This window comes from Muntiacus reevesi, chromosome 4, assembly GCF_963930625.1.
Source record: "Muntiacus reevesi chromosome 4, mMunRee1.1, whole genome shotgun sequence".
In the NCBI taxonomy this organism is placed as follows: Eukaryota; Metazoa; Chordata; class Mammalia; order Artiodactyla; family Cervidae; genus Muntiacus; species Muntiacus reevesi.
The window spans coordinates 165,165,932-165,178,289 of record NC_089252.1 but is presented as its reverse complement, the minus strand read 5'-3'; the positions used below and the strand labels follow the sequence as shown (position 1 = coordinate 165,178,289).

General features: G+C 45.8%; 1 protein-coding gene across 1 annotated transcript in view; it reads right to left on the bottom strand.

Annotated features, from left to right (window-relative positions):
• The window catches only part of PPM1H (protein phosphatase, Mg2+/Mn2+ dependent 1H), a 291,732-nt gene that overhangs the window by 144,348 nt on the left and 135,026 nt on the right, over window positions 1-12,358 (bottom strand). The window contains exon 4 of the mRNA XM_065934722.1: window positions 2,472-2,584. Coding sequence (XP_065790794.1) covers window positions 2,472-2,584 — 113 coding nt within the window. The remainder of the gene's footprint in view (window positions 1-2,471; window positions 2,585-12,358) is intronic.

The following is a 12,358-nucleotide window of genomic DNA, read 5'->3' as shown; positions in this document are numbered from 1 at the left end:
CATTTCTAAAAACACGGAACTAAATCCAGACTACAAAAAGGTGAATACGAGTGCAAAAGCTGAATCATCGATCCAGTTTTACTTGGAACAGAAAGAAATCGTTCCCTAATCTGCGCGTCTCTCTCCAACAAGCTCAAGACCCAGAACAGAATGAGGGCTCAGCGCCAGCTCCTCCATGTGCATCTTAAAAGGCCCCAGAGACAGGAATTCCTATTTTTAAGACACTCCAGCCCTGGGGAAGGCAAAGAAGAGCAGGAGACGCTCTGGTGATTTTCCACTCGCCCCCACCCTGGAGCTGTGCTTCCCGCCCGTGTCTGCGCCCTGGCTGACCAGCCTCTGTGACCCGAGTCCCCTGGGCTCCTTGCCACGTGGCTTCCAGCTGGGCTCATCCAATGGGAGGCCCTGGCAGGAGAAGGGGGATGGGAAGAAGGAGAAAGTCAGGCGCTTCCTCCCACTCCTTCCTGCAGCCCCTGCCCAGGGCCTTCATCAGGGGCCCCCCTCCCAGCTCTGCTGTAGCATTTCTTCCCTGGACCCTGCAGGTCCAGCAGGGTCAACGCCTTCCTGAGCTGCAATGCTCCTAGCCGGGCCCCTTTCACTCCCTCAGTCCATTGATCCACGTGAGCTGAAGTCTATCTCCTCCTCGGACCACCAGGGAATAGAAGCCATGAGGTAAACATGGCATCTTATATTCACTTCCATTCACCTGGAAACATTTTCCATTGAAACTGAGAAATCTTACAGGGCAGAAAAGAAATTCACAGAAGCCTTAAACATAAACAGATCTTCAAAAAACATCACTCTTCAAACGCCCAAAACTGCTGTCTCGGCAGGTCACTCTCCTTTGGTCTCCAGAATCCTCAGTGGGAAGGCTGGGTGAAGATGCTTAACTAGGGTGACTGGAGACTCCCTCAGGCTCTCCTGCTCTGTAATTCCTGGGGTTCCTGTAATCTGGAATTCCTTGATTGCCTGAAGGAGGCTGTCTTCCCCACAACCCGATGGAGACAGGGAAGGCGAGGGGTGGAGACTGATCTCAAGCAGAGAGACGAAGCGGCAATGTTGAGAAGAGGCAAGTGGCCCAGAGGAAGGGGCTGGAGGAAAGACAGCATCCTCAGACCACAGCCCCAGTAGGGGCATCACCCATCCTCTCAGGAATCATGATTACAGTCCAGGCCCTTGACTGCTTTCAGAATCAAGAGTCAGCCTTTAGCAAAAAGTCCTACTAGAAAAGACAACATATTTTGTTACTTAAGGGGGCGGGAAGTATGTAATACATATTAGAAGGCTTTTCACAAGGTCTATAATTTAGTATAGACTAAATAACTGATGTTGCCGAACCTAAAGTGAGCACATGTCAGTTATTTAAAAGAAGATTAGGGGACTCCCCTGGTGGTCCAGTGGCTAAGACTTTGCGTTTCCAACGCAGGGAGTCCAGATAAGGTTCCCTGTTCAGGGGACTAAGATCCCGCATGCTGCAACAAAGAGCTGGCGTGCTGCAACGAAGAGCTTGCGTGCGGCAACGAAGACCTGGGATAGCCAAATTAATAAATACAAATGTTTTTTAAAAAGATGGTTAGAACACAAGTCCCGGGCTTCCCTGGTGGCTCGGTGATCAAGAATCCGCCGGCCAGTGCAGGAGACGCGAGCTTGATCCTTGATCTGGGAAGATTCCGCAGGCCTCGGAGCAGCTAAGCCTGTGTGCCAACCACTGAGCCTGCGCTCTGGAGCCGCGGAGCACAGCTTCCAAGCCCACCGGCCGCAGCGACCGAGGCCCCGGGCCGTGGAGCCCGAGCTCTGCAACAGGAGGGCCGCTGCGGTGAGAAGCCTGCGCTGCCACGAGAGGGGAGCCCTAATTTGGCGCAACTAGAGGAAAGCCCCAGCGAACGCCCAGCTCAGCCAAAAAGAAAAAGTTAATAATACTGCACAAAAAGACAAGTCTATCTTACTGCTGGTAAGACGGGAGCGAGTAAGGGTTAAATCATCTCCTGTTGGCCCAAAGTCCTCTCAGCCGAACCCAGAGGAGAGGAACAGGCAGTCTGTAGGGGCATGCACATAAAAGGAGGAACTCCTGGGCTTCTGGGAAGGGACAGGGCGAAGCCACTGAGCCAAAGAGGAACTAGCCGGGGAGTCCCCCTGGGTCCCCTCCAAACACCACTTCATGCAAATCCCTCTCCTTCTTCCTCGTCATTGTCACACATTGATGTCTTTGCTAAGCTTTCATTGACGATCAGGTTCTAAAGTCAAAAAACATTTGGATATTACCAGTTTAGGTTAACAGCAAGCATATATATATATATAAACACACACACACAAATATGTATATAAACATATACCCAGATACAGAAGGCTTATCTTTCTCCATATCGAATCCCAAACAGAACTGCTTTATTTCTAATCATTTCATTTTTTTAAAAGATAAAAAAACTCAAGGAAGGCATTCACCTTTAGAACGACCCAGAGGCTCACCCGCTTACCTGCTGTCCCCAGCGTTGGCCACGTACAGCTTCCCCAGAAGGCAGACCACGATGAGGGCGGTGCAGCCGCCAGATATATTGTACAAACTCCTCTCTCGTTCAATTTGGAGGTCCTGGAGAAGAAAACCGAGTCAGCGCTGGACTGGGCAGGGCTTCCCTGGTGGCTCAGAGGGTAAAGCATCTGCCTGCCATGCAGGAGACGTGGGTTCTATCCCCGGGTCGGGAAGATCCCCCGGAGAAGGGAATGGCTACCCACTCCAGGATTCTTCCCTGGAGAATCCCATGGATGAAGAGCCTGGTGGCTCGTATGGGAATTGGATGGGTGGGATTATACAGGAACAGAGGCTTTCTCAGCCTCACTCCCTGACGGCAGCCCTAAGAGTCTGCATGTGCTTCAAAGAAGGGAGAGGAAAATCTTTGGTACTGGCTTTTCTACCACCTGAGGAGCATTTCTGGAGATGGCAGTGGCATCAGACTGTCGCCTACCAGGCCATCCGCAGACCAGAGACAGGAAACAAGGGAAGGCAAACAGATACAATCAGACAAAATTGAGAAGAATCAAACCAACTGTATTCAATAAATATCGTGGCTTATGGAAAATTTAGTTTTTGGATGGACGGCTTGAGCTGCCATGTGGAAAATAGATTAGAGAGGCTCATAACGCCGAGTGCTTGGATCGGATCGATACTTTCAAGTCCAAAGTCTCCAAGAAATAATTTCCTTCACAGCCAGACACAAGAGGTGACTTGAAGGACTGTGTCCTCAACTCAACTCCAGTAGGAGTCCACCCCCATCTTACTGATCAAAGGGAGAAGCTTCTGCACTCCCATCTGACTTTCTCTTCCCAAGGCCTCTGACGAGGGACACACACGAACAGTTACCGGCAACATTCAATGAGCACTTCCTCTGCTTTACAGATAGAATCGCATCTCATCCTCACAGCCATTATTATTAACCTCACTGTTCAGACGCAGAGAACCTGCCAGCATTTACCCGGCTGGAGTTTGGATTCTAATCAGGTTCTCCTCCCCTAAAGCCTAGTATTTATTACCTGCCACTTAAAGAGGTCTCCCCAAGAGAAATAAAAATAGAACCACACTTCTCTCGACAGACAGGCATCATCCTTGAGACAGATGGCTTGGTGAAATTCCATGTCAGTGACAGAAGCGAGGGTTCTGTGACTTCAGAAAAAAATGTGAGTTGAATTAGGAAAATAAACTAGACGCTAGCTAAAATAATGCCAAAAGTCCCCACTGTCACCTACTCTCAGGGCAAGGGAGGGGGGAGGAGGATGGGTACAGAAGAGCAGGAGATGGTGCCCTGGCTGATTCTGAGGGTGCTGTTGGCTGACCGAGGGTCAGAGTCCTTTTGTGATTCCCAGAAACCCACAGCATTAGAACTCAGCTGCTGCCGCCAGCCTCCTGATGGAAAGGGGGAGATAATTCAGTAATCCAGCATTTATCAGCAACTGCTCTGCTCCAGAGGCCAGAGGTGGTAATAACAGTTAGATAAATCACCAGCGAGAAACCAGAAAGAGGGGAAGAGCCTGAGCTCTGAAAACAGATTAAGGACAGAGTATTGGTCAAAATGTAAGGAGAGAAAAAGTACAAAAAGAGGCCCTGGGAGAACCTAACATCCCAGGGATGAACTAAGGAAAGGGTGGGGGGCGTGGGGGAAAGCAACCATGGGAGGGGTAAGGATGAGTGTATAAGGGATGTGATGGTTTACAAGCAAGTTTATCAAGAGCCGCGGATGGGTCAAGCATGCAGACCGCCTCCAAAGACCATACTGGATTTTTAGAACTTATTTACAAACTCCGTATAAATGAGCTTAAAGGGCTGACATGAGGATTAAATTAGATGGAGTGGGTGAGGGGCTGAGCAGACCATCTGGATGTTACCCACAGCCTAGACCCCACGATGGAGAGCAGAAACATTTCTCCCTCATTGTGAGACCCTCAACACCCATATCGGGCCAAGTAGAAGGTAATTTAATAGATATCTGTTAAATGGGCAAAAAAAGAAATCCATTATAAAATGCCCGAGTTTCCAAATTTTTACCTCTGCCTGAACATGAGACACGTATTCCACAATTCATAAATGAAAAGCTTACAACGTGAATAAATGCTCACTGAGATAATAACTAAGCAGGAACCCACGTGTCCAATGAAATGTAGTCAATTGACAAGAAGGAACAAACGGCTATCAGAGCCCAAGCAGGAATGGAGGGAAGCTGGAGGGGGGTGGTGAGGAGGAGGGACACGGAGGTTAGAAGGGAAAGACAGTCATAAGAAAGTCAAAGGGGAGAAAGAAAACATTCCGATGTCAGAAGTTTGAACCTCTACAGAATGCATCAAAACAGAACCAACAACCCTACTCACAACAGAGCTTGTGAGCAGGCTTATTCAATTTATTTGAACTTAAATAAATGATATAAAGTTGATACTATGATAAGATACATATTTTATCAAATTAATCTAGAAGCTGATATGTAAAGTCCACACGCAACACAACTATTTTTAATACATTGGGAAGAACTGCTCTAGTTACAGAAACCATTCTTTCACATCCAGGATCACTATCTGTTGAACACCTAAAGTCTGAATGAAAGACAATTTTTGTAGGTGGACTGGAGTGTGATCGAGGCTTGAGAAACTAAATCACTGCTCCCATCCGGAAGATACACAGTGTCCACATGAAAGAGACACCCACATCAAACAATTCCTCCAGGATTCAGATAAACAAGTTTATTCTGCATCAGAGGTGCATTTCGTATCATGGCTGGCATCACAAGAAACTCTGATTACAGAATTATTTCATCCTTTGAAAAAAAATCAAGACAGTGTTCGATACTAAGATTATCTGCTACATTTGCCCTTAATTTTTAGGGAAATATTCCAGTCAGCTTGCCCAGTGAAACCTTTGCTATTACATTAATAACATGAGTCAATATTTTTTTCTAATTGATTTCAACATTTCTTTCAACTTTCCCTAAGTTTCCACTGTCTTCCCTCTGTAGTTCTCCTGGCATAAGGAATGCTAAATCTGGCAACACTTCCTAAGCAGTGGACCACAGTCTAGCCATTTCTTATGCAAGAAGCGTTGCTAGGTTGCTCACGCTTTCATCACTTCCCGGCGTTGTGTGGTAATATACACGTGCGCGTCTGCTCAGACACACAGGCACACACTTTAATTACATTTGTACTCTCTGGGATCACAGGGACAAGGACTTGAAAAATACATTCCCACAGACTTCATCCCCCCTGAAGGATTCACTGACATGAAAATATGCTTTTTTATTCCCTCTAAAACTGGGTGTAACTAGAACACATTCTAAAAATAATTGCTTCCCCCTCCCCTCCCTAGAAGCCAAAATAGAACATTTATTTTTTCCCCTGCACCACCTACTACTCTTTAAAAAGATGTATCACAAAATCTTAGTACTGAAAGGAACATTAAAGGACCGGCTGGGTGGTTCTTTTACTACCAGATCAAACATGATAAATGAAGTCAGTAGAGATGTATTTACTGTTGAATTAACTACCTAATTTCTTCAAACTCTTAACTTTTCCAGTCAGCTTAAGCTTCTCACACTGTAGGTGGGAGAAAAAACACACAAAAATGTATCCCTCAAGAACTTTGGGTATTTTTCTCAAAAGATCAAGGAAATCACGGAAAAATTGCCCACTGCTTTTTGCTAAACAAAGACCGATATGGAACAGCTTCCCCATTTTAGCTGTCATGCACCTCCAGGCATAAATCTAGAATAAATTACCAGCAAAACACAAGCACATACTATCATTCTTCCAGTATGATCTAAAAGGATCAACTTAAATGACTCAGAAGATTCAATTAATAAGATAACTGATTTATCTGCTCAATCAGGAGTCCCTCTCAAGACCACTTTCTACTTAGCAGAACTGATTTACCCTGTTTTGTGGCTGTCTGAATGTTACATTTAAGTAAGGTTTATCTCTCAATCAAAGAATGGATTCAATTTTTAAGACTCGGGATTGTGTTTTGCTCCTTTTTGTTGCAAGGAAGGAGGAGACCAATGAAGGGAAAAAATGAGATGTGTGTGAAAGGAGGCAAAGTCAGCAGGAAAGAATTGCAAGAAAGAAAATACACTGCTCGGGATCGTTGCAATTTGGTTTGAAAGCCCCAGAGATAATGCAACCCCAGGATCATTCTTTGTTTCCTACCAATTTTAGATTGCAAAAGGAAAGCAGTATCAAACACCAGAAGGGAGCGCGTTGGGGTTTCAACAGGACCTGGCAGCTCCCCTAACTGGGCTAAAGCATGGTTCTGAGCAGTGTTAATAGTGTCAGTCACAAATAATAAGATTCTGCATGGTTTCAGTATCTGGGTCTGATTTCGGCTTATTCTGAGGACAAGCCAATCTGTTAGGCACGGGGGAAGGAGAAAAACATCACTGCCTAATATTGCCACCTGCTGGCTGTTTGCAGAATCACATGCTCATTCCTTAGAGGAACTGTTCTAAACACACGCGCTGTCGCTTCAGTCAGCTCTGACTCTTTGCGACTTTATGGACTTTAGCCCACCAGGCTTCTCTGTCCATGGGATTCTCCAGGCAAGAAGAATGGATGCATGAGACAAGTGCTCGGGCCTGGTGCACTGGGAAGACCCAGAGGGATCGGGTGGAGAGGGAGGTGGGAGGGGGGATCGGGATGGGGAACACATGTAAATCCATGGCTGATTCATGTCAATGTATGGCAAAACCCACTGAAATGTTGTGAAGTAATTAGCCTCCAACTAATAAAAATAAATGAAAAAAAAAGAGAGAATAATGGAGTGAGCTGTCATGCCCTCCTCCAGGGGATCTTCCTGACCCACGGATCGAACCTGCGTCTCTTATGTCTCCTGCAATGGCAGACGGGCTCTTTACCAGCAGCACCTCCACACACACACACAAAACCCACTGTAAGTCCACTTACCATGAATATTCTAATTCTCAAAACCACTAGGATTTATAAACTATAAATAAACTTTGCACTTGTCCTCCTTTTTCACCATATGTTCTTTTTATGAACAAAGCCAAGCTGAGTGGTATTTCCAACCATTTACTCCATATTTTAGAAAGATGTATGGCAGTTTTACAAGTTAAAACATTGCCATTTTTTCCTGAGTAACAATCAAACCTCCAAAAAATTCTGCACTGTAGCAAGGAATCTACAGCCTCACTGAAAATGAAATAGGACAGAATTTTGAGATCCTCCTCCTTGTGTTCAGAATTCAATTCCTGTAGGTAAAAAGGTCATTACTACTGCCTTGCTTCTGGCTCCTAGGAGGTCTCCGGCAACCGTACCAACAATGGAAATGACTCCTTGCATGAGTCTGAAATGCTGACTCCCCTGTTTCTGGAGGGTGTGGAAGAAAGGAGGACACTGACATCAAGACTCAGAAGACACTTATCTTCTTCACACCTGCCATCCTGGATCAACCTGCATAGTAAGTGACAAAACCTAGCTGGGGAAGTAGGCATTGTTATAAAAGGGTGCTGGAAAGCAGAAACGAAGCCAGTCAAGAAGTCCCTAAGACTCTGGTCCTTCGGGAAGGGAGGGTTCATTTTCCACGGTGGACACAGGAGGACCAGCCTTCTCACTCTGAAGAGAGATCCAAGATGAGATACAGTGGGGAGCGGGGTGCAGGGGAAACCCGCCTCTGCCAGCATGGATCAGGGGCCTGCAGTCAGAGGTCACCTTCTCACAAGCCACGGACTGTGCTAGGCAACCCCAGAATCGAAGAGGAAAGGGAGCCTTCAAAGAAGCTTATGGTATTGCATGAAACTTATCATCTCCCCTTGAGATGGTGGGATGGCATCACTGACTCAATGGACATGAGTCTGAGCAAACTCCAGGAAACAGTGACGGACTGGGAGCCCTGGCGTGCTGCAGTCCATGGGTCACAAAGAGTCAGACACGACTGAGCGACTGAACAACTTTGCTGAACATCTCCCCTTGTCCACAGCATCCCCCACCAACCTCTGTTAGTTTACATTTTCTGACGAGCACCCGCTTTTTCCTAGAGAGGAATACTATATATTCTGGCCTGGTGTTTCTGAAACTTTTTAACTGATTCTCTCCTTCAGACAGATGTCAACTTCTCACCTGATGTCACAGAGTATTAAAACAAATGAAACGCGGTATATCTCTATGTTCATCTAATGTGACTACAAATGCCCCCAGATATAGAATCAAATCTTTTACTTCTAGATGCCCATGGTGTCTAGAAGAATGCTGGTTATAAAATATAAGCTAAATAAATATCAGTCGTTGAGAAGGGAACCGGTGGGAGGTGGGGAGAGAGAAGGAGAAAAGACAGACTTCGGATTCTACTTCCCTGAACTGTCGTCAATAAGGCAAAACCCCCAAATGGAAGGCAAGCTTTGCCTTTAAAGATAAGTCACATTCTGAATCTCAAGCGGGGTGGCTGCAAAGATGTCATCAGAACAGCAAATTTGAGGCTTCGGTGCTGGGCATGGGGAGTCTGGGGGCGGGGGGATTAAAAGTACAAGAGGAAGCAGGAGAGTCACAGAGCTGAAGTGACTGAATCTTACTCACCAGTGTGATTCCTGTTACAGAGGATCAGAATGGCACAAAACCTGCAAAACCTAAAGAACACCCAGCAACAGGAAAGCTAGAAAGCTAGCTGGCTGTCGGAAGAGGGGAAGAAAAAATTAAGAATGGCTAGGCAATTCCAAACCTGCTCCTCCCTGAAAAGGCCGGAGGGGAAACCACCAAGAGCCGGTCAACAAAGTAGCGCCCTACACATGATTAAAATGCAAATTTCACCTTCAAACACCCTCTCTCTCAAAAACCCAATATTGAGGGAAGGAGGAGAGGAAAAATACTTTTTATGAGTTGGCAGTGGCCTTCCAGGGCATTCAAGGGAGGATACACTTATATGACTTCTGTGTTGGGAGCGCTGCAGCTCAACCCAGGCTACTTAATGGTTAAGCCAGGCACATTTCTGTAACACCGGGGTAGATTTTTCCTCTAGTCCCTGATGAAGCAATGGGAAAACTAGAGCACCTCTCTATAATGAGGGTAAACATAAAACATCATCCAGACAGGGGCACTCTGGAGAGTCAAAGCGGACAGAACTAATCACTATTCTGGGCCAAGAGGCATCTGCTGGCTCAGTCCCCGGCCGAGCTGGGACGTCGGCCACCCTGCCAAGAACCAGGAGGAGCAAGGACTAATGAGTGTTCTCACTCAATAAGGAAGCACACGGAGCAAAGCCCAGGGGGGGCTCTGGCACGCTGGGGGCTAGAGAGGCAACCCAGGGAAAACCTAAGTGTGAAGAGCAAGGTAGGGTGGATCAGAAACGAGCAGATATGGCATAAAGCCCCAGATGCATTCTACGGTACAGTGAGTCATCCACAGGCTGGTTACAGACGGCCTCTCCAAGTCACCTAACGGCATCCCTACTCTTGAAATCTGTCATCCAACTACAGAGACAGACTTTATTTTCTTGGGCTCCAAAATCTCTGCAGATGGTGACTGCAGCCATGAAATGCAAACATGCTTGCTCCTTGGAAGAAAAGCTATGAAAAACCTAGACAGTGTATTAAAAAGCAGAGACATCACTTTGCCAACAAAGCTCCATCTGGTAAAGGCTATGGTTTTTCCAATAGTCATGTGTGGATATGAGAGTTGGACCACAAAGAAGGCTGAGTGCCAAAGAATTGATGCTTCTCAACTGTGGTGCTGTTGAGAGTCTCTTGGACAACAAGGAGGTCAAACCAGTCAATCCTAAAGGAAATCAATGCTGAATATTCATTGGAAAGAAGGATGCTGAAGTTGAAGCTCCAATACTTTGGCGACCTGATACAAAGAGCCAACTCATTGGAAAAGATCCTGACGCTGGGAAAGACTGAAGGCAGGAGGAGAAGGGGGTGACGGAGGATGAGATGGTTGGATGGCATCACTGACTCAGTGGACATGAGGCTGGGCAAACTCTGGGAGATGGTGAAGGACAGGGAAGCCTGTGTGCTGCAGTCAGTCCACAGGTTTGCAAAAAGTCGGACACGATTTAGTGACTGAACAACTGTGGTGGATGTCAGCTTGCTGCTTTCAGCCCATCTGGGTGGTTTCTCTGATGTGGCTCTTCACACAAATGCTTTCCTCTGCCCAGAACACTCTCCCAGCCCCCGGTTCTCTGGGCCATTCTCTTCCAGCCCCTACTCCCCAAGTAGGACTTCTCCAGGAAACCCTTCCTTCATCCCTTATCAGATTCCTACTCACCCTGCACTTTTCCTCTCAAGGCCCTTCCCATTTGTATTTTATCTGTTTAACACCCACCGTTGCCTCATTTCTTCAATCCTCTTTTCCCAGTGAGACCTGGCTTACAGGTAGCTTTCAACAAATATTTATGGATTGAATAAATTACACAGGAAAGTGAAATGATCTTTTTGATGGCAGTTAAATGTGCAAGAAAAATTTCTGGTCATGAATTAGTTAGTGAAAAGTTTTAAAAAATTAAAAACCAACAAAAAGACCCAGGATGAGGCTCTGAGTATTTTTTGGAATGAGGCTCTCAACAGTAGTTGCTAGGAACCCTGAGCCATTAACTGGAAGAAACAGTCTACTGAGATCAGTGTGGAGGCCTGACTCAAGGTGACATCGGCCTCTAGCGGATAAAGTTGAGAATACAGCAATTCCAAGCAAAAGATACCCATACCACCAGCTACAGCAAAGGAAACAAAACCCCCAAAATTGTTTCTGTTTTTCATATATAAGAGGAATTTTCCTTCCATATGGGCACAGTCCATCGCCAGATTTTTACCTCAACTAAATATTTAGCTTTTTGAGCAATTGCATTTAGAAACAGCTATCACATCAGAGCTTCCCTGATAGAGGGAGATTTTATACCAAGCCTGAATAGGAGTCAATTTTACAAGCTTAATTCTTTTTTTCCTAAATAAACTTTTCCAGGTTTCTGGTGTTTTTCTTGGACTTGAAGGCTACCAAATACTCCTGAGATGGAGGTGCAAGTTACCTGCTACTCAATGCCACATGGAGAGAAATACTGGGACCAAAGAAGAAATGAGTTAGAGAGAAGAGAGTGTGCAAATGAGACGCATGACTATAGGAACTAGTTTTGCTTTGTAAACAAATCAGATGAGATGATGCTGTTTAATATTATTTACTTTTCTCTTCTCATTAGCACTCAGCCTAACATTCTGAGCTCCTGGAATGCGTGCAGTGTGCACATTCAGTTCAGTAGGTCTTGCTTTAAGAGCTTGTCATTACTTTTTTTTTCTTTTGGCCACACTACATGGCCTGTGGTTTTTCCCTGACCAGGGACCGAACTCATGCCTTCTGCAGTGAAACCGCAGAGTCTTAGCCACTGGAACACCAGGGAAGTCCACTGTCATTACTTTTGTTTCTTTTAAAGATTTTTTTTTTGATGTGGATCATTTTTAAAGTCTTTATTAAATTTGTTACAATGTTGGCTTTTTGTTTTTATGTTTTGATTTTGGGGGTTGTTTTTATGTTTTTATCTTTTTGGCGGTGCAGCATGTGGGATCTCAGCTCCCTGACCAGGGATGGAACCCACACTCTGTGCATTGGAAGGCGAAATCTTAACCACTAGACCACCAGGGACATCCATTGTGGTTACTTTTTAATCTCCAGGTTTCAAGGACACTGTTATTGCCCACTCACCCTACTCCAGTCCTTCTAACATCTTTACATGTCTCTTACTGAATCTGCACGCAGGATGTTGCTCAGAAGAGAAAATCTTTGGAACTCAAATAAGTGCCACCGAATATAGTGAGCTCAAGAGGGAAAAGGGTGGGACAGAGGAGACCACCTACGTGCCTGGTCACAGGGCAGAAGACCACAGGGGACCCTGTTCTCAGGA